The 19,083-nt window shown below is 36.6% G+C and overlaps 1 protein-coding gene across 1 annotated transcript; it reads left to right on the top strand.

Annotated features, from left to right (window-relative positions):
* Window positions 1–354: 354 nt before the first annotated feature.
* Window positions 355–1,331, top strand: LOC130868428 (melanoma-associated antigen B18-like). Its single transcript, XM_057760656.1, is given in 2 exon segments — window positions 355–868; window positions 871–1,331. Coding segments are annotated over 2 exon segments (975 nt in total).
* The last annotated feature ends 17,752 nt before the right edge of the window (window positions 1,332–19,083 follow it).

Below are 19,083 nucleotides of genomic sequence, written 5' to 3'. Positions count from 1 at the left end.
CCCTACCATTTAATGTGGGTGTCTTCGACTACCGCCGTTGTCATGCCCCGTTGCCGCTTGACAGTCAGGGTTTCAATGTGAGTAGAGGGAAACAGCTGTTAGAAAAGGGAGAAACAGTACTAGTCCGGAGGAAAGTTCATATTGTGAGCTTGAATTGAGATAACAAGGTCTAAATTTCCCTTTCCCTTTTCGGTTACTAAGTCAGTTTAAGGAAACAAGGCGAGGTAGCCTTTCATGGACTAGTAGTAGGATCTACCAACAGAGTCTGTACAAATTATGTCATCCTCTGCTTTCCAGGGTGATCTCTTCCCTAACCTGTTTGTATTACTATCTGTGTTCCCCATTACAGTCATCATGCCTCGTGGCCAAAAGAGCAAGTTCCGTTCCCGTGAGAAGCGCCGTCAGGCCCGTGCCCAAAATACAGTGGAGGAACCAGCCTCTCCCGATCCTTCCTATGAGGGTCCAGATCAGGCTAGTCCTGCTGCTGGTATGCCTACACCTCCGAACAAGCTGCAGGGGGCACACTGTACCTTTTCACACACATATGAAAATACAGGTGCCAGAAACCAAGATGAGAAAAGTTCAGATGATTCTGATGACATCGAGGACTGGAGTAATTTTCCGATAAACCACAAAGTAGTCTTGCTGGTACAGTTCCTAATGGAGAAGTATCAAAAGAAGGAGGTTATTACAAGGGCAGATATGCTGAAGTGTGTTATCAAAACATCAAAAAACCACTTCACTGAGATCCTAAAGAGAGCCACAGAGCACATGGAACTAGCCTTTGGTGTTGATCTGAAGGAAGTCGATCCTGTCAGACACTGCTATGCCCTTTTCAGCAAACTAGACCATACCTATGATGGAGTAAAGGAAGAAAAATGCCCAATACTGGCCTATTAATGATGGTTCTTGGTGTGATCTTCAAGAAAAATAACTGTGCCTCTGAAAAGGAGGTCTGGGAAGTGCTGAATATGATGGGTGTATATGCTCACAAGAAACACTTCATCTACCGAGAGCCTAAGAAAGTTATCACTGAAGATTTGGTCAGGCTGAAGTATCTGGAGTACCGAAAAGTGCCCAACAGCAATCCTCCATCCTTCCAATTCACATGGGGTTTCAGAGCCCAGGCTGAAATCAGCAAGATGAAAATTCTGGAGTTTTGGGCCAAGATCCATGATACTACACGAGAAGCCTTTGGATCCTTGTATGAAAAAGCTGTGAGAGATGAAGAAGAAAAAGCTCAAGCCAGGTCTGCAGCAAGGGCTCGCACTGCTGCTATGTCTAGTTCACATTCGAAAGTCATGATCAGCAGCTCCTCCCATGCTAAGTAATAGCTAAGGCTGTTTCCTCACTATTTGATTAAAAAGGTATGGCAGCTACCTAATAGTGGAGGGCTAATATGGGTTGAGGGGAATAAGTGCTTATATTTCTTTCTCTGTTGTATGTTTGTAACTTCCAGTTTTACCTTTTTTCCTCTTTTGATTCTAGGTTATATTTTAAAGGTTGAAGTCTGACGATGTCCAGTGTGGAAATTAAAGACAGTGACCATTTTAAGTTGTAGATGGGCAGCATAGAAGGAGCACATTGAATATCACCATCGCTTTTCTCTGCTATATTTGTTATTTTGTTTCATTTTGTTGTTTTGTGTTTTATTTCAGATGTTTTTTCAATAGACTTTGATACATTTTTCTAAAATTATAAATGAATTTGCTTATACATTTATTGCCCTTTAAAAGTTAAAGCTGTTGTGCAAAGAGAGAAGCACTTTTATTTAGGGATGTGACCATTGGTGAGTTCTTCATGCTCCAGTGGATGAACTCACAGCTATGCCCGTATACATAGCACTAATTGGACTTATTTTTTTGTTTTGAAAAAAAAGTATGAGAAGAAAGGAAGAAGTCTACATTTGTTTGAATTTACCAGTCTATTCAATCTTAGTGTTTTATTGGGTCAGTGACTAAAATCTGGATCAAAATATAGTCACTGGCAAGTTAAATAACAATATCAAAAAATGGGAAAAGTAAGAGAGGATAAATACTTAGCTTTTCATTTTCGTTATTTTACTTTGTTGTATAAAAATAAAATGCATATACTTTGATTTGTTTATCTTACTAGTAATATAGGTGTTAATAAAGCATTTTAAACTGTAATTCATGCTTACCAGCTTACTCATTATCCAAAGTTAATTTGCATTTAGTGTTTGTGGGGGTTGGAGAAAGGGTTTCCCTTTGTAACAGTCCTGGCTGTCCTGGAACTTGCTCTGTAGATTAGGCTGGCCTCTAACTCACTGAGATCCCCCTGCCTCTGCCTCCAAACCTGGAATTAAAGGAGTGTGCCAGCACTACCCAGCTAGCATCTAGTCTTTGAATGTCATTCTGTTAGAAATGGGGACTTATGCATACTGGGTGAGGGAAAATCAGTTTTCTCCAATAGAGTAACACTGGGTATATCAATCACTCTTGCACAGTCCTCACATTCAGAAGTAGTTGAACAATATATAACGTGGATCCACTGTTTTTTTGTTTGTTTGTTTCTTTCTTTCTTTTGGTGTGTGTGTTGTGTATTTGGTTACTTTGATGTTTTCATTTTGTTCTGTTTCTTTTTGGTGGGGTTTTATTTTGTTTTCTGGGTATTTCGGGGAATTGTTTTTGTATTGGGGTTTTGTTTTTGTTTTGAGAAACAACTTAAAATTGGATGAATCAGAAGGAAGAGAAGAACTGGAAGGACATGGGGGAATCATATGATCAAAATAAATTTTAAAAAATGGTTTTAAATACTAAAGGATTTGGTTGTTTTTTGTTTTGGTTTGGTTTGGTTTTTCAAGACAGGGTTTCTCTGTGGTTTTTGGTGCCTGTCCTGGAACTAACTCTTGTAGACCAGACTGGTCTCGAACTCACAGAGATCCGCCTGCCTCTGCCTCCTGAGTGCTAAAGGATTTGGTTGTAAGCCTATCCTTTAATGGCTAAGCCATCTCTCCAAGAAAAGGCTAATCAGACTATAATCCACAACCCCTGAGAGGCTAGATAGCAAGGAGAAACATATAAGGAGTGGATGCCCCTGGGGAAAGGAAATAGATAGGATCTTGTAACATGACGGCCTGCTTGTCGCCCGGCTAGATTAGCCCCGAAATAATCACACAGAAATAGTATTCATTAAAATACTGCTTGGCCCATTAGCTCAGGTTTCATATTAGCTCTTATAATTTACATTAACTCATGATTTTTATCTATGTTAGCCATATGGCTCGGTACCTTTTTCAGTGGGGTAGATCATATCCTGCTTCTTTGGTGTCTAGACAGGACTGGGGATCAATGGGCTTCCTCTTTCCCAGAATTCTTCTGTTCTCATTGCCCTGCCTCTACTTCCTGTCTGGTTGTCCTGCATATACTTCCTGCCTGACTACTGGCCAATCAGCATTTATTTAAAACATAATTGACAGAATACAGAATTGTCCCACACCAGGATCTCCTGAGTAAATTGGAAGGGGGAGAGGACAGAGGGGTGAACAGGAAGGAGGAAGAGAACATGACGGAACTAGATGTTTGAGTTGGGGAAGTGATAGAAAGGAATGATATGGAATTCCCCTCTGTATGCTGTGAAAGTGTTTTGTTACCGTTGGTTAATAAAGGAGCTGCTTTGGGCCTCTGGTAGGGCAGAATAGAGCAAGTCAGGAATTCCAAGCAGGGATATAGGAGAAAAGTATGTGGAGTTAGAGAGATGCCATGTAGCCATTAAGGGAGACAGACGCCCTGGAACCTTGCAAGTAAACAGTGAGCCTTGTGGTCAAATACAAAATAATAGAAATGGGTTAATTCAAGATTAAGAGTTAGTTAATAAGAAACCTGAGCTAATAGGCCAAGCAGTGTTGTAATTAATATAGTCTCTGTGTGATTATTTTGGGTCTGGGCATCCAGGAACGAACAAGCAGTCACTGCCTACAGAGGGAGAACAAGGAAAGTGATATCTCTATAGAGGGAGCCATTATGGGGTTAGGGAGAAATCTAGTGCTAGGAAATCCCACAGGAATCCACAAGGATGACCCCAGTTAAGAATCTAAGAAATAGAACATCCCCATTGCCTCAAGGCTAGCTGGCCGGGGTCTGAAAAAGCATGGGACAAAACCGGTCTCGCTGAACATAACGGACAATGAGGACTACTGAGAACTGAAGAACAATGGCAATGGGTTCTTGATCCTATTACACATAATGGCTTTGTGGGAGCCTAGGTAGTTTGAATGCTCACCTTAATAGACCTGGATGGAGGTGGGTGGTCCTTGGACCTCCCACAGAACAGGGAAACCTGCTTGCTCTTTGGGCTGAGGAGGGAGGAAGACTTGATTGGGGGACGGGGGGAATGGGAGGTGGTGGCGGGGAAGAGGCAGAAATCTTTAATAATTAAAAAAATTAATTAATTAATAAAAAAAAAGAATCTAAGAAATAGTGGAGAGGGTGCCTGAACTGGCCTTCCTCTGTAATCAAATTGATGACTACCCTAATTGTCATCATAGAACCTTCATCCAGTAACTGATGAAAGCATCTGTAAAGATCCATAGCCAAGCACTCGTATAAGCTTCTGGAGTCCTGTGGAAGAGAGGGAGGAGAGACTATATGAGCAAGTGGAGTGGGGGGGTCAAGATCATGATGGGGAAACCAACAGAGACAGCTGACACAAGCTTGTGGGTACTCACTGATTCTGAACTGACAGCTAAGGAGCCTCCATGGGGACTGAACTGGGCCCTGGACAGTCTGTGGTGCCACTAACAGTGAGACCAGAACTTATCCCTAGAGCTTGATCTGGATTTTCAGAGCCCATTCCCCATGGAGTGATGCCTTGCTCAGCCTAGATACAGTAGGGATGGGTTTGGTCCTACCTCAACTTGATATGTCAGACCTTGTTGACTCCCCATGGAATGCCTTACCCTCTCTGAGGAGTGGATAGGGTTTGAGGGGAGATGGGCAGAACAGGAGGAGGGAGGAATGGGGAACTGAGGTTGGTTATGTAAAATGAAAAAAAAACTTAAATAAAAAAATATATAGTAAATATTTTAAGAAAAGAAGTGGGGAAACTAAGATACAAGATACCCAGCCTCTCTGCTTAGAGTTTTCTAGTTAAGTAACAATAAATGTATGAGGAGGAAAATTAAATGGCTTTTAAAACCTAAGGAATAAAGAGGTGAAAAGATAGGAAAGGTTGCAGGAAAGGTTTTCAAGGGTACATGTAGCTAAAAACAGTTGGCAAAAATTCATTGGAGGAAAGGCCTTTTGTAACTGCAAGATACAGTGATCTATGATTGAACCTTTTTTGTGAGTGGGCTTCACATAACATACACGCATAAAATAAACACAGATAATTATATTCAGAAAAAAATATTGGCAGTGAACAAGTGCAGAATTTTTCTTGTCTTAATTCCATAAGAAATGCAGTATAATAATTGACATAAGGAGGATGTCAATAGAACATGTGAATATCATGCTATCATACTATTTTATATAAAACACACAAATGGGTATTGGTATTAAGTATCAAGAACATGCATCACTCGTCGGTGGTGGCCTATGCCTTTAATTCCAGTGCTTGGGAGGCAGAAACTGTTGGATCTCTGTAAATTCTAGGCCAACCTAGTCTAGTTCTAGGGCAGGCTCCAAAGCTACACAGAGAAACTCTGTCTCAAAATAAAAGAAAAGAAGAACATGTGTTATAGAATTATTCCCACCAACACATGAGGTATTTTTGTATTTAATTTTAGTGAAGTAGCTAAAAACAGTTGGTAAAAATTCATTGGAGGAAAAGCCTTTTGTAACTGCAAGATACAGTGATACATGAAAACTGGTGACCAATGCCAAGATGCCCACACTGTGTCTCATCATAGAAGGACAAAATCCTGAAATATAAGTGCCCCTTTATTTTTTGTTTTTTCAAGACAGGGTTTCTTTGTGTAACAGCCCTGGCTTTCCTGACTCTGTAGCCAGAGCACTCGCTCTGTAGACCAGGCTTGGAACTCACAGAGATCCACCTGCCTCTGCCTCCCGAGAGTACGGGGATTAAAGGCATGCATCATTACAGCCTGGGCTTTTTTGCTTCTCTTTTAAAAGAAGCACAGACAGGAAAGTTGGAAAAGTGGAGCAGGCCAGAGGAGATGAGAAGAAAAATGTGTAGCCCAGGCTAGCCTCAAACTCATGATCCTCCTGCTTCTGCCTCCTTCAGCAAATCCTATCAGTGCCACCACAACTGGTTAAAAGCCAGGCAACCCTGGTGAGGAGAGATGGGAAAACCAAGCCTGTCGTCAGGACAAGCCCACATCCTTCACAAGCCTGCTGCCATTTTTTGTTAATCAGAGTGGCTGAGAACAATTGCTTTTTTTTCATTTTTCAGGACAGGGTTTCTCAGTATAGCCTTGAGTGTCCTGGAACTCGCTCTGTAGACCACATTGGCCTCAAATTCACAGATATTTACCTGCCTCTACCTCCTGAGTACTATAATTAAAGGTGTGTGCCACCACTGCCTATCTTCTTTTATTTTAAGAAAAAAAGATTTATTTATTTATTATGTATGCAGTGTTCTACCTGCATGTAACCTGCAAGCCAGAAGAGGTCATCATCAGATCTCATTATGGATGGTTGTGTGTGCCATGTGGTTGCTGGGAACTGAACACAGGATCTCTGGAAGAGCAGCCAGTGCTCTTCACCTCTGAACCATCTCTTCAGTCTCTGTGCACCCCGCCCCCGCCCTGCTTAAGCCATCATTTCATTGCAAATTAAGTAACTTACACCCTAATGGGGAAAATTGTGTATGTATTTCCTGAAAAGAATTATGCAATTTTGGTACTAATTGTCTTAGAATGTACAGGCAGTTCTGAATTAAAAAATAAATTTTATCAGAGGTGAGGATAGCATTATATGTTATAAAATGATAACTTTTATAACTGTCATTCTTCAGACATAATTTCTATAATCTCTTTGCCAAGTCAATTGCTTTGTATCCATTATATGCATTCCACCCCCCCCCCACCGTGAGATGGCATATCAGATGTGATTATAAAACTTGGAATTAAATTATCTTCTGTCTTAAAATTATTTTTATGTTCTCTTAAGACAGAGCCTTACTATGTTGCTTCTGCTGTCCTAGAATTCACTAGGATCACCTGAGCAAGCCTGAAACATGTAAATCTTCTGCCTTCACCGCCTAAGTGCTGTCATGAGAGGTGTATGCCACTATTCTAGAAATAATTACTCATTTTTTATTTTTATTTATTTAGATTTTATTTATTTATTATTTTACACACTATTTTATTTATTATTTGAGAATTTCATATATATGAATATTTTCATATATTATGTATTTTGATCATATCTGCTCCATTTCCAGTTCCTCTCAGAATGTGTTTGCTGAGTTCCCCTATTAACTTCATGTATTCTTAATTACTTTTGTAACTCATTGAAACCAATTATCACTACCTATTTGTGTGCATACGGGTGTAAAGACAATCCATTGTAGCATGAGTGATGTACCCTAAGAAAACTAACTTTCTTCAAGAAGCTATTGATTGCCCATAGCTACTCATATATGAGTGGGGACTCATGAACCCCTTGCCAATCCATGCTGGAATGCCAACTACCTTTATCTTGTGTAGGTCTGGTGCAGCCAGGTACAGCTGCTGGAAGTTCATGAGTGAGAAGATCCTATCATGTCCAGGAGACATTCTTTAACAGCAATTCTTTCCAGCCTCTTCTAAACTTTCTATCTCTCTTTCTCGGTGTTCCTTGAGAATTTGGGAGAAGGTGGTATGGCACAGATGTTAAATTTAGAGAGCCCAGAACTGCACCATCATAAAAACTGGAATATAAAACTGAAGAAACTTAATTCTCAGAAAGAAATAATAAAAGTATAAGCTCTGAAGAGAATGGGAATAAATAGGAAGGTCCAGGTAGGATAGTTTGTTGATTAACTTTGTAAAAAAAATTACAAGCATATGTTAAGACATGAGTTTTTATATTTTCATTCTCACCCATAAAAATAAATACTATTATTATTCCATAGAGGAAACCGAATTTTCATTTGCATGTGATAATCAATGGTACCTTACAGTCTCCTGCAACTCCAGTTAAAGGGGATCCAGTACCTTCTCATGGCCTCGGCAGGAACATGCATGCAGTGCACATAAATGAATGCAGGCACAACATTCATGCACATGCAATAAAAATTTGAAATTATTTTAAAGGTACTTCTGTCCCTCCACTGAAATGACATTTCTAAATTTGGGATTATTCTAATCTTTATTAACTACCTTGAAGCATTCATTTACATGCCATCAAATTTAGTTACCTATAATTTTATAGAATCTTGAAAGACACTTTACAGAGAAGTGTAAACAGAGCAAGAAAGAACAAGGTATATGAGAAAATGGGATGAAAAGGTCATATGGTTTCATAAGAAGCCCCTCTACATACCAAAGGGTCTGTTTGATGACTCAGAAGAGGTTGTAGCAAATTTCAGGGCTGTGAAGAGAAAAAACAACCTTGACCAATGTTTAATCAGCAAGCATTTTCTTTTCATTGGACATTTGGGACTAGCAGTTCAGTTAATTATGTACAAAGCAAAGCAAAGGAATATTGAGAGACTGATATCACAGAGGAACGAGGAAGTTATCCTTAGCCTTATTTAATTCATGTGAGCAAGCGTGACTCACTACAGGAAGAAATTTTCTGGAACACAAAGTTGAGTCCAGCAAATTCTCTTAATCTTTACTGTTTTCCAGTATTAGAGAGAGCTTATATAAAATTAAATAATGTATAAAAGAAAAATATTATCGTGAAAAATTACTAATCTGAATACAATACACATTACAGAATAATCTGTTAAAGACATAGAACAAACAGAATGGAATTTCTTGCAGTTATATAGCTAACAGACAGACATATTAAGTGCACATTCTTAAGATAAAAGATAACAAGATATTCATTGCATAACAAAATAGAATATTACCATTTGTCACATATGATTATTCCTAAATTTGCCTAGTAACTGTGATCGCTTTCCATGTTTAATAATTAATTTACCAAAAGGAATAAAAGTCTGCAGTATAAAACTCTTTTAAAAAGATTATTCAGATTTTAGAAGAAAAAAGGACTTTGGATTTACATGTTTCTAAAGTGAACACTTTAAAACAAAATGAAATATAACTTCTTATCAACATAGCTACCTAAACAAGACCTGAATAAGAATGATGCCAATAGGCATGCCAATATAGAAGGCTGGAATTTTGGGGCTTCAACTCTACACAAAGAATTACAGTAAATTAAGGAAAACTGAGAATGGGAGAAATAGTCTTCTCCAAGAAGAGCCACTCTAAATGGCTATCCAAAACTAAATGGTCAGTCCTGAAATCATAAGGTAATTTTATATGAACTGAGAAGTTTGTATTTATAAATTTAAGAATATGCACACATAACAAAAATAAAGAAATAGAGGTCACGAATATGAGAGAAAACAAAGTTGGGGATTTGTGATAAGGGTTAGAGGAGAGAAAGGAAAAAAACTATGTTACTGTATTAGAGTGTTAAAAAGTAAAAATATAATTGCAAAACAAATTACTTTTGTCAAAAATCAAAAGGAAAAAAATGTATGGAAAGTCCTGTTCCTGATTTTGTTTACTAGAAGACAGCAATTATCCTCTCATTTAGAAGACTATCAGCAAGTTATATAAGTGATAAATTATAGAATTATCTATTGTAGATATAAATATAAAGTTCATATAAATTCTGTACTTTCTGGAACATAACTTTAGAAAAATGACAGATGAATTCGAAAATCCTCAGCGAATTGTTTAGTATAAATATGGAACTCCTTAAAAATGCAAATAAGTATAAAGAATTCTGTTCTAGCAAAGCAAAGGAAGGGAATTAAAGTCCGATCATTGAATAATCACGGGGGTAAAAATACATTGTAGATAATGGCACTGACATAACTATGTGAGAATACTGCCATGATTATGAATCATAAGGGATAACAGAAAACACATTTATTATGTGTGTATATTATGAATATTTTTACATCCTCTCTCAATTTCTGCCTATTCCTTCCAGGGATAAGAAATAGGACAATGACTAAATTATAAGGTCCTAACACAGGGAGTAGAATTATTATCTGGGATTTTTTCTGCTGCTAAGATGGATTCCTACTGAATATTCATAGTCTGTGTATAAAGAGGCATCAAGAAGTACCCTGCCATGAGACTAAGCATAGGGAATTTACCCTGGACCTCTGATTATTCTACTTGCCAAGTATGTATCATTGATGTAGTTAACAGCACTGTTCATAAACCACCAATACCTTTCCTAGAAAGAACTGCATTATGCTCACTGACATCATACCACCTCAGTAGTATGGGTCTCACTGTGGTCCTTATATGACCTTCAAGCAAAAATAGGTCCAAACTTCTATCTGGGGAAGAAAATTAATCTATCAATGGCAATTCAAAAGAAATATTATGAAACAAAACAAATGAAAAATGTACAGTCTTGTGGAGTTTTATTTCAACAAAATAAAGTTTTAGCCTAGATGACATTAATATCATACAGGTGACTTTCTGATAAAATGTCAGATTAGAAACTGCCTTAGTGTGATGCTATAAAAGGGAAGAGTCAGGGTAATATAAGTATTCCAAAAGAGAAAGAGAGGATGATCTTAACAAGTGAAAAAATAGGTAATAGATAATGTCAACAGCACAGAGAACCAGAATGACTGTGCGATAAAAAATAAGTAAGCAAACTCTGGTTAAAAAAAAAAAAAAAAAAAAAAAAAAAGAAGATTCTGTAGGCCAGAAGGGGGCACCAGATCTCATTTATAGATCATTATAGATTACCCAGGCAATGGTGTTTCAGGCCTTTAATCTCAGAACTAGGGAGGCAGAGTCAGGCAGATCTCTGTGAGTTCAAGGCCAGTCTAGTCTGCAAAGTCAGTTGTAGGACAGGCTTCAAACCTACTCAGAGAAACCCTGTCCCGAAAAACAAAACAAACAAACATAAACAAACAACAATACTCACAGTCATAACCATAGAATATCCCACAGTTCTCATAAAACTAAAGCCAGTTGAAGGATATTTGGTATAATGGTGACTCTTCTTGCTTGACAAGCCATCATTAAAGAAAAAATTTGTTTGGTTACTTTCCATATCTCTGAGTACTATAGTCATGAACCACTTTGATAGGTATCTACTGTCAGAGACAGTTACTCCAGGAAACTGAAAACAAGGCCCAACCACAAGTCAGGGAGTCTACAGTGTGGGGTCACAGGGTCTCAGAAGGTGAGAGTTGCATAAGGCATTTGTGGAAATGGTAAGTGCCAAATGCAAATACACTGGGCAGTCAGGCAACAGAGCGCTCAAATATTAAAGGATACCAGGCTTCGGGCAGCCCTAACCCTGTGATAAGGAGAAAGGGAAATTCCTTTATCTGAACATAACTGTGGAAACTAATTGGTCCATGCCCAGCGTCATTGTCTCAGAAGAGTAAAAATATATCTTATACATAGGTTGGCAAGTGGAGTGCACAGTTAGGTGACTCAGTATTCAAGGACAGGAAACTACTGAAGTTCAATGTAACTGATGGACAACCGATGTTTAATTTGTCCTAGCTAAGTACTAGCATGAAAAGTAGGAAAAATAAGAGATTCTAACCTCAACTAACCATCCTTTCTGCATGAGATGATGTAATGTTAGCAAGCCTGCACAGAAATTATGATTAAATTTGTATTTAATATAATTCATAATTTGTAATTATATATAATATTTTAAAAATTATACTAAAATTTTGTATTTAAAAATTAATTTTATGACACTTGTAAGTTTTTTTTTTTTTTTTTTTTGGGTTTTTCGAGACAGGGTTTCTCTGTGGTTTTGGAGCCTGTCCTGGAACTAGCTCTTGTAGACCAGGCTGGTCTCGAACTCACAGAGATCCGCCTGCCTCTGCCTCCCGAGTGCTGGGATTAAAGGCGTGAGCCACCACCGCCCGGCTGACACTTGTAAGTTTTTTATCATGTTATTTATAATACTCAGATGATATTTTATTCTTTAAAAGTCCTTGTCCTTATTTCATTTCTTGTGTCTATCTACTCCCCATTTTTATACCTTTTTATTGTGCAAGCAGAATATTTTATCTTTCATTTTCCTGTCATTATTAACACATTTCTATCTGATTCTTTTACTTAATACTGCTTCTTTCATTTCCTTGCTCTTGTCCTTTATTTCATGTCTACACTAAAATTTACTTTTAACCAAAATAATTTCTAAATTTAGAGATTAACCTAGATTGTCTTTGAGTATTCTTTTCCATGACATTATTGACTAAAGACTTGACTTTATATAACTTTAAGCATACTTCTATATCTGGCTTGTTAGTCTGTTCTGTTGGAATTGCTGTTGCAGCAACTTTTCCTCTCTAAGAGTGGTAGTGGGGATTGAATCCTGTAAAGAAGACTGTTTTTTTTATCACTATTCAAGAAAACTGGAGGATAAATATTCATAACAACAGATGGGCATATAATAGCACAGAAACACCAGAAACATGATATCCCTAGATTAAATGATTTCTCCAAAAGATTATAAATTTCCAATAACAGAACCTAACGGTACTGAAATAGTTAAAATTCTGACAAAGAATATAAACTCTAATGGTAAAAGTTATAAATTGTCTCAGATAAGATACAAATTGGAGAAATCATTTCTCCTTTTATAATACATTCTTTTTCCTATTCTCTACTAGAAGTTTCCAAAAGTTAGCATGCAATATTTAAGGACAAGTTTAAATCCTCTGTATGGTTTACCTTGTGTCTTTTGTGAAGGAATGTTACAGTTGCTCTGTTTTGATTCTAGTTTTTTCTGTTTCATTTTAGTAAAGGGCCAGTTCTTTATTTAGCATCCTAAAAGGATATTTTGAAATTATCAGGATTTCATGTATAGGCAAGCCTGTTTTAAGATATTTTCTCGTTTCTAATGCTCGGTTTGATCACTTCTGCAACTATATCTATAAATCCTTGAGTACTATAGTATTTAATAACTTTTAATATCTACTAGCTTATGACCTCACATATTTTTCCTCATCAAGAGCATATTGTTATTTTCTGTCCATTTAAAATAACATTAAATTTAAAAATCAGCTTGCTTATTTTCAGATATAAAATCTATTATGACTCTTTTGAAAAGAATGAGGATTAACATATATTATAGAGTAAATTTGGGGAAAGTGAACCTGTTTACAATACTGAATACTATTTCTTTGCCCAAAAATATCACAGTCTTCTACTTGTGTTTACATTAACTTCTCTAAATAGTGACATATTTCAATATACTAATATTCATTATCAGTCTATATTAGTACACATAAGATATTTATGTATTATATATATAACTATATTATTATACAGTATAGTATGTGTGCCTATCTCTTAAATAACAGTACTCTGCTATTGTAGTTTATAATTTATATTTTACTTTCATCTTTATATTCTTTGTTGCTAAAATAGAAAAATGTTTTATTCTAATTTCATAAGCATTAATTTTAAAAATGATTTTTGATTATACTGCTTATCTTTAGAATTATTAATGTACATTCCACTTTTTCTTTAGAAATACTCATATGCATTCTAATTGCCTATTAATGAGAGCAGCTGGTTTTAATTTTTTAATCTCTATTCTTTCATTGTAGTACTCTTTAGTAACTTCTTTATAACGTTGAATAGATATAGCGATAATAGGCATCTTTTTCTATTTCCCAATTTTAAGGTAAATAAGTAAAATTAATATGACATTATTGATGTTGATTTTCCAGATATCCTTTACTCCTTTACCACTATGATAACCTATTCTTTCATCATGAATAAACATTGATGTTATAAAGCATTATTCTATACCACTTTAGGATGAGGTTTTCTCATCCACTGTGTCCACGAGACATGTTAGGCTTGAACCTGTTTACATTTATAGGACCCATTCTTCCTTTGTTTTCCTTAGTTATCAACTATAAAACTTGACCAACAACTCATTACACAATGAACATTTTCAAGTGATGCTGTTTGGACAGGAGGGTATACTGTGTGTACAGTATCAGGGTACATGATGTGGCATTCCCAAAGAGTCAATTGAATTAAAATAGAAAAAGTTAAAAACAAAACCTTCTCATATTTTTTTCTCTTTTTAGTTTTTCAAGCCAGGGTTTCTCTGTATAGTCCTGCCTGCCCTAGAACTAGCTCTTGTAAACCAGGCGGGCCTTGAATTCACACAGATCCGACTGCCTCTGCCTCCTAAGTGCTGGGATTAAAGGTGTGTGCCACCAGTGCTAGGCTTAATTTGCATTTTTAATAATCTGTGCTGTCTAATATCTGGATGTTAGAACAATGCAGCTAGTAGTTGACAACACTGTACATTAGAGCCAAGAAGTACAAAAACCTTTTCATCCTCCTTTATGTAGCAATCAGCTTCTCCTATATCTCTAGAATATATATCCTCTCTCCTATATCTCTAGAATATATATCCTTTCTCCTGTGTCTCTAGAATATATATCCTTTCTCCTGTATCTCTAGAATATATATCCTTTCTCCTGTATCTCTAGAATATATATCCTTTCTCCTGTTTGTGGATCCAACTTCTTCCTTATTGATCAACTGTTTTCCCATGCAATTAAATGCAAATCCCAGTATCAAATAACAGTATCCTTTCACTTTGTTTTTCTTTATGCTAGAGGTAAGAGTTCTGAATTCTTGTGTTTACTGCCCATTATTAGTTTATTAAGTAAATAACATCTTACAGTAAATTCCTTTGTTACATATGTGGAAGCCTGTGAAAAAACTGTGAACTTACTGTGGTCTATGAATGGAACAGAGTGGAAATTTTCTTCCCAAAAGCTGTGCTTCTAAAAAAAATACAAAAATCTATGAATAGTGGATGCACTTGAAAACAAGGTCATTCGGGAAATACCCTGATGTCCACATTATCTCTCTGGGAAAAGTAAGGCCTGGGGGGAAAATTTTGGCTCATTCACATGACCAAAGATAGTAAGACATAACACCAGGTGTATTCCCTCCCTGTACCTTGCATTAGTTTAAGCTGACTATAAACATCACCTCGTGTATTACTTGCATTAGTAATAAAAATGCAAAGTGTTCTGTTTGCACTGCTCAAGCTCAAATGCATTGAGCCTCCTGAGTCTCCCATTCAGATCTTCTGCATTTCCTTCAACCCATGGAGAGTTAGCCCCACTGGCTGGTGTGGGTCAATGCATTTAGAGTGGATTTCACGTCCCTGATAATCCCCAGCTGATTAATAAAATGGACTACTTGTATTGACTGGCTTTTCTCATGTTAAATCTTTTCAGTTCTAGAAATAAAACCAATTCTGCCACATTTACATGTGTTTGAGTATAAAATCATTTCCATAAGTATGCATATCACATATATTCAAAAGTTCTATGAGTATATTACAGATACTTATCCAGCTTTAGGAAATTTTGAACACTTCATGTAAATCTATACAATGTGATATAGGAAAAATAGCATAAGTGGTACCTTGAAGGATATTATGGCATTTAATAGATTTACAAGAAAAGATGCTTACAACATCCAAGCAGTTCAAGAGTTATGAAAACAATGATATATTACACCCAATTAATTAGAAAGTAGGGGATAATAAATAATGTTTAAGTGCAGAAATAAATTAATTAATATACCCAACACATGTTGTTGGTATTGTCAGTTATAACAGAAAGAAGCAGAAAACCATGGTACTAGTTAAATAAAAGGAATGCATACTAGGACTGGAGAGATGGCTCAATGGAGAAGCATACTTATTGCTCTTTCAGATGACCTAGGTTAGGTTCTCAATACACACGTGAGCTTACAATCATCTATAACTGCACTTACAGGGTATCCAAAGCTCTCTTTGGACCTCCAAGGGTAACAGTTATGCAAATAATACACAAACATACCAGCAGCAAAACACTCATAAATATAAAATAAATATTTTAAAATAGTAAATATATATCTGCAAAAGAGTACTGATAACTATGATAGAATATGTTTACTCTTGAGTTACATTAACAACAGTGAGTCAGAGAAAGACTCTACCTATAAATTTATTTCTGCTAATAGACAAAAACAAATATTACAATAATCATTTTTAATCCCCCAGTGGACTAACAGAAGAGGATGGTGATCCTTAATGATTGTTAACTTCAACAGAAAGGAAATTACAAACATTCTGTGTTATGGTTTGGATATAAAGGCTCATGTTTAAAAGACTTGATCGCTTGTTAGTGGCACTGTTGAGATGTGATTGGATGATAAGAGAAAGTTACCCTCATATATTGATAACTTCAGTGTTTAATGGCTACCAGGAGACAGGGCCTGCTTTGAAGAAGTAGGTCACAGTGGGGCTATGCCTTTGAGAGCTGTATCTATCCTTTCCCTTTTCCTATCTCTCTCTTCCTCTAGTCCCTTACCTCATGTCTGTCTGCCTGCTTCTTCCTCCTCCCAGTCTTTCTGGATCTCATAATAGAAGTACCCAATATTATTTTAAGGGCACTCTTGCCAATTAACAAACTTTTGTCTGGCCAAGGTTATTATAGCTGAGGACTATTAATGCTTGGGGCCAGGTATATTGAGCTCATGATTATGCTGTTGTATATATTTAGGTATTTTAATAACAAAATCATTTTCTAAGAAATACTACGCTATGTTTTTACATGTAAAAACCCAAGTGATTTAGAAAATAATTAGCAAAATATAAATAATTAAATAGGTGTATCAAAATAGAAAATAGCAATTAAACAGTATAAAGTAAAGCTGTAATAAATATCCGAGACATCCACAAAATGTTTCCAGACAAGCTGAGTTTAAGTGCCCATTATGCTAAACGGTGAAAGACAACCTAAACACTATATTAGGTAAAGTCTTTCAAATCCTATAAAAAGTAGAAAATTATTTCTCTTCTGTTACAGTTTAGTTCTCCTGGATACAAATACTAGATAAGGGTGTTCCCCAAAAGAACACCATCAAACTCAGAAACAAACATCTTGTTTCATAAAATATCAACTCTAATGCTAAATTATAACTAGGCTGGCCCCAAGAAATGCAAAAAAATCACAGTAGAAGAAATATGGAGTTGAGCATTCTGGTTTCCACTTGTAAGCCTTCTGTCACTGGGGAATCTGTGACAGAAAAAAAAGCAACATTAAATCACACTCTAGGAAAAAAATCTTTAGTGTCAGTTTAACACTAGCCATGTTGTAAATTTTCAGCAAACATACTGAATGTTCACAACGCAGAATCATCAACATGTAAATGTGAAATCTTATAAAGACACTTAATAAAGTATGGTAAAGCATATGAAAATCATGCACAAATGAAATACATGTGAAGAATAAACAGAAATACGAGTATTAATACAATCCTATAATTAAAATATTAAAGTACTGTCATTTGCATTTAATATAAACTCATTCAAATATAGCAACAGATATAAGATCATTCACGATATAGTCTTATATATGATATTGTTGTATGTAGTATATTCAGATATATATAAATATATAAATAAATAGAAATTGAAACTAGCATTGCCTAGCAAACCATTATAGTCTTATCTATTGCCTACATATCAAAATTCCAAGTTGCTGTGTAATGTGTATGTATGTGGTAAGAATACTTATGCAAAACCAAAATGAGTATGCACTTCAGCTTCAGTGGGCCAGCTCATGTACCATGGTTGAGGAGAATCTAGAGATGGAATCCAACTGTTATGTAGGGAGAGTAATCTAGAGCTTTCAAAGGTGAGAGCTGAGAGTTGGTGGGGACCAAAATGTTATACACACAAGAGATTTTCTTGCTGAGCACTAGAAGACCTATGGAGCCCTAACAAACAACTCTCACCAGCAAAACAAATTAAGCAGAGGTGAGCATAGTCTTTCTTTTTTTTTCTTTTTGGTTTTATTTATTTTCATTTTACATACCAATTCCAGTTCCACTTCCCTCCTCTTTTCCCACCCCTCTTCCCCTACATATCACCCCCATTCAATCCTCAGAGGGGGCAGGGCCTTTCTGAGAGGGTTGGTCCTGCCTCAACTTGGTATGTCTTTCTAGTGGTCTGAGAACTAAACAGTACAGCCTGCATCTCAACCTCAAGGACCATGCATGATAGGACACACCGAGATTGAGGCTTGGAGATTTTAGCAACATTCTCAGGAACATCATACCATCTGTACCTTCTATGGAAGGTGCCCAGAAATGGCCCTATCTATAGATCCAGAGCAGTGAACTGGTGAATCGGGCAGACACAGGCTACCATAGCAGCAGCTACTCAGCTTGATGGCTCCTGTTGCATTCCAATGTTAACTAATATTAATAACAGTTTGCTTTTGTCTATTAACTAGTATAAAAATAAGGAATTAGAACACATTACAGAAAATGTACCGTTCTTGACCGTAGTAATATCTAAAATGAAACCTTAACCCAATACCAACTACCTCCATCAACAAAAACTCAAGTCCACCTCCCTCTTATCTTTCTCAAACCACACTTCTGTGTTCATCTTCTGTCCAAGGACTGAACCTTGAACAAAGATTAAGTCCCAGCTATAAACACTGAAGATAGCACAACATCCAACTAAATTCTTCTTTACCAAACTGCTAAACAACATTGTGGCAAAGGTGACCTGCCTGCCCCTAAGAAGAGATACTGAAACTTGCTACTTAGAAAACAACCAATTAAAACATATAACAGAAAATATGCCATTCTTGACTGTAACAGAACCTAAGCTGAACCTAAAATGAAACCTTGTGAAATTTACAAGATCCTGTTGACAGTAAAAATAAAAATTTACTCATAAACTTAGAGGAGTAAGCCCAACAGCCTACGTGTATTCAAGAGGAAGTCTGTTGTGAAAGTATGACTTCCAAAATTTGCAGGTACAGGCCGGGTGGTGGTGGCGCACACCTTTAATCCCAGCACTCGGGAGGCAGAGGCAGGCGGATCTCTGTGAGTTCGAGGCCAGCCTGGTCTACAGAGCTAGTTCCGGGACAGGCTCCAAAACCACAGAG

The sequence above is a fragment of the Chionomys nivalis genome, chromosome X (assembly GCF_950005125.1).
Source record: "Chionomys nivalis chromosome X, mChiNiv1.1, whole genome shotgun sequence".
Taxonomy (NCBI): Eukaryota; Metazoa; Chordata; class Mammalia; order Rodentia; family Cricetidae; genus Chionomys; species Chionomys nivalis.
Note: the sequence above shows the minus strand (reverse complement) of the source record. Positions and strands in the feature narration are given on the sequence as shown.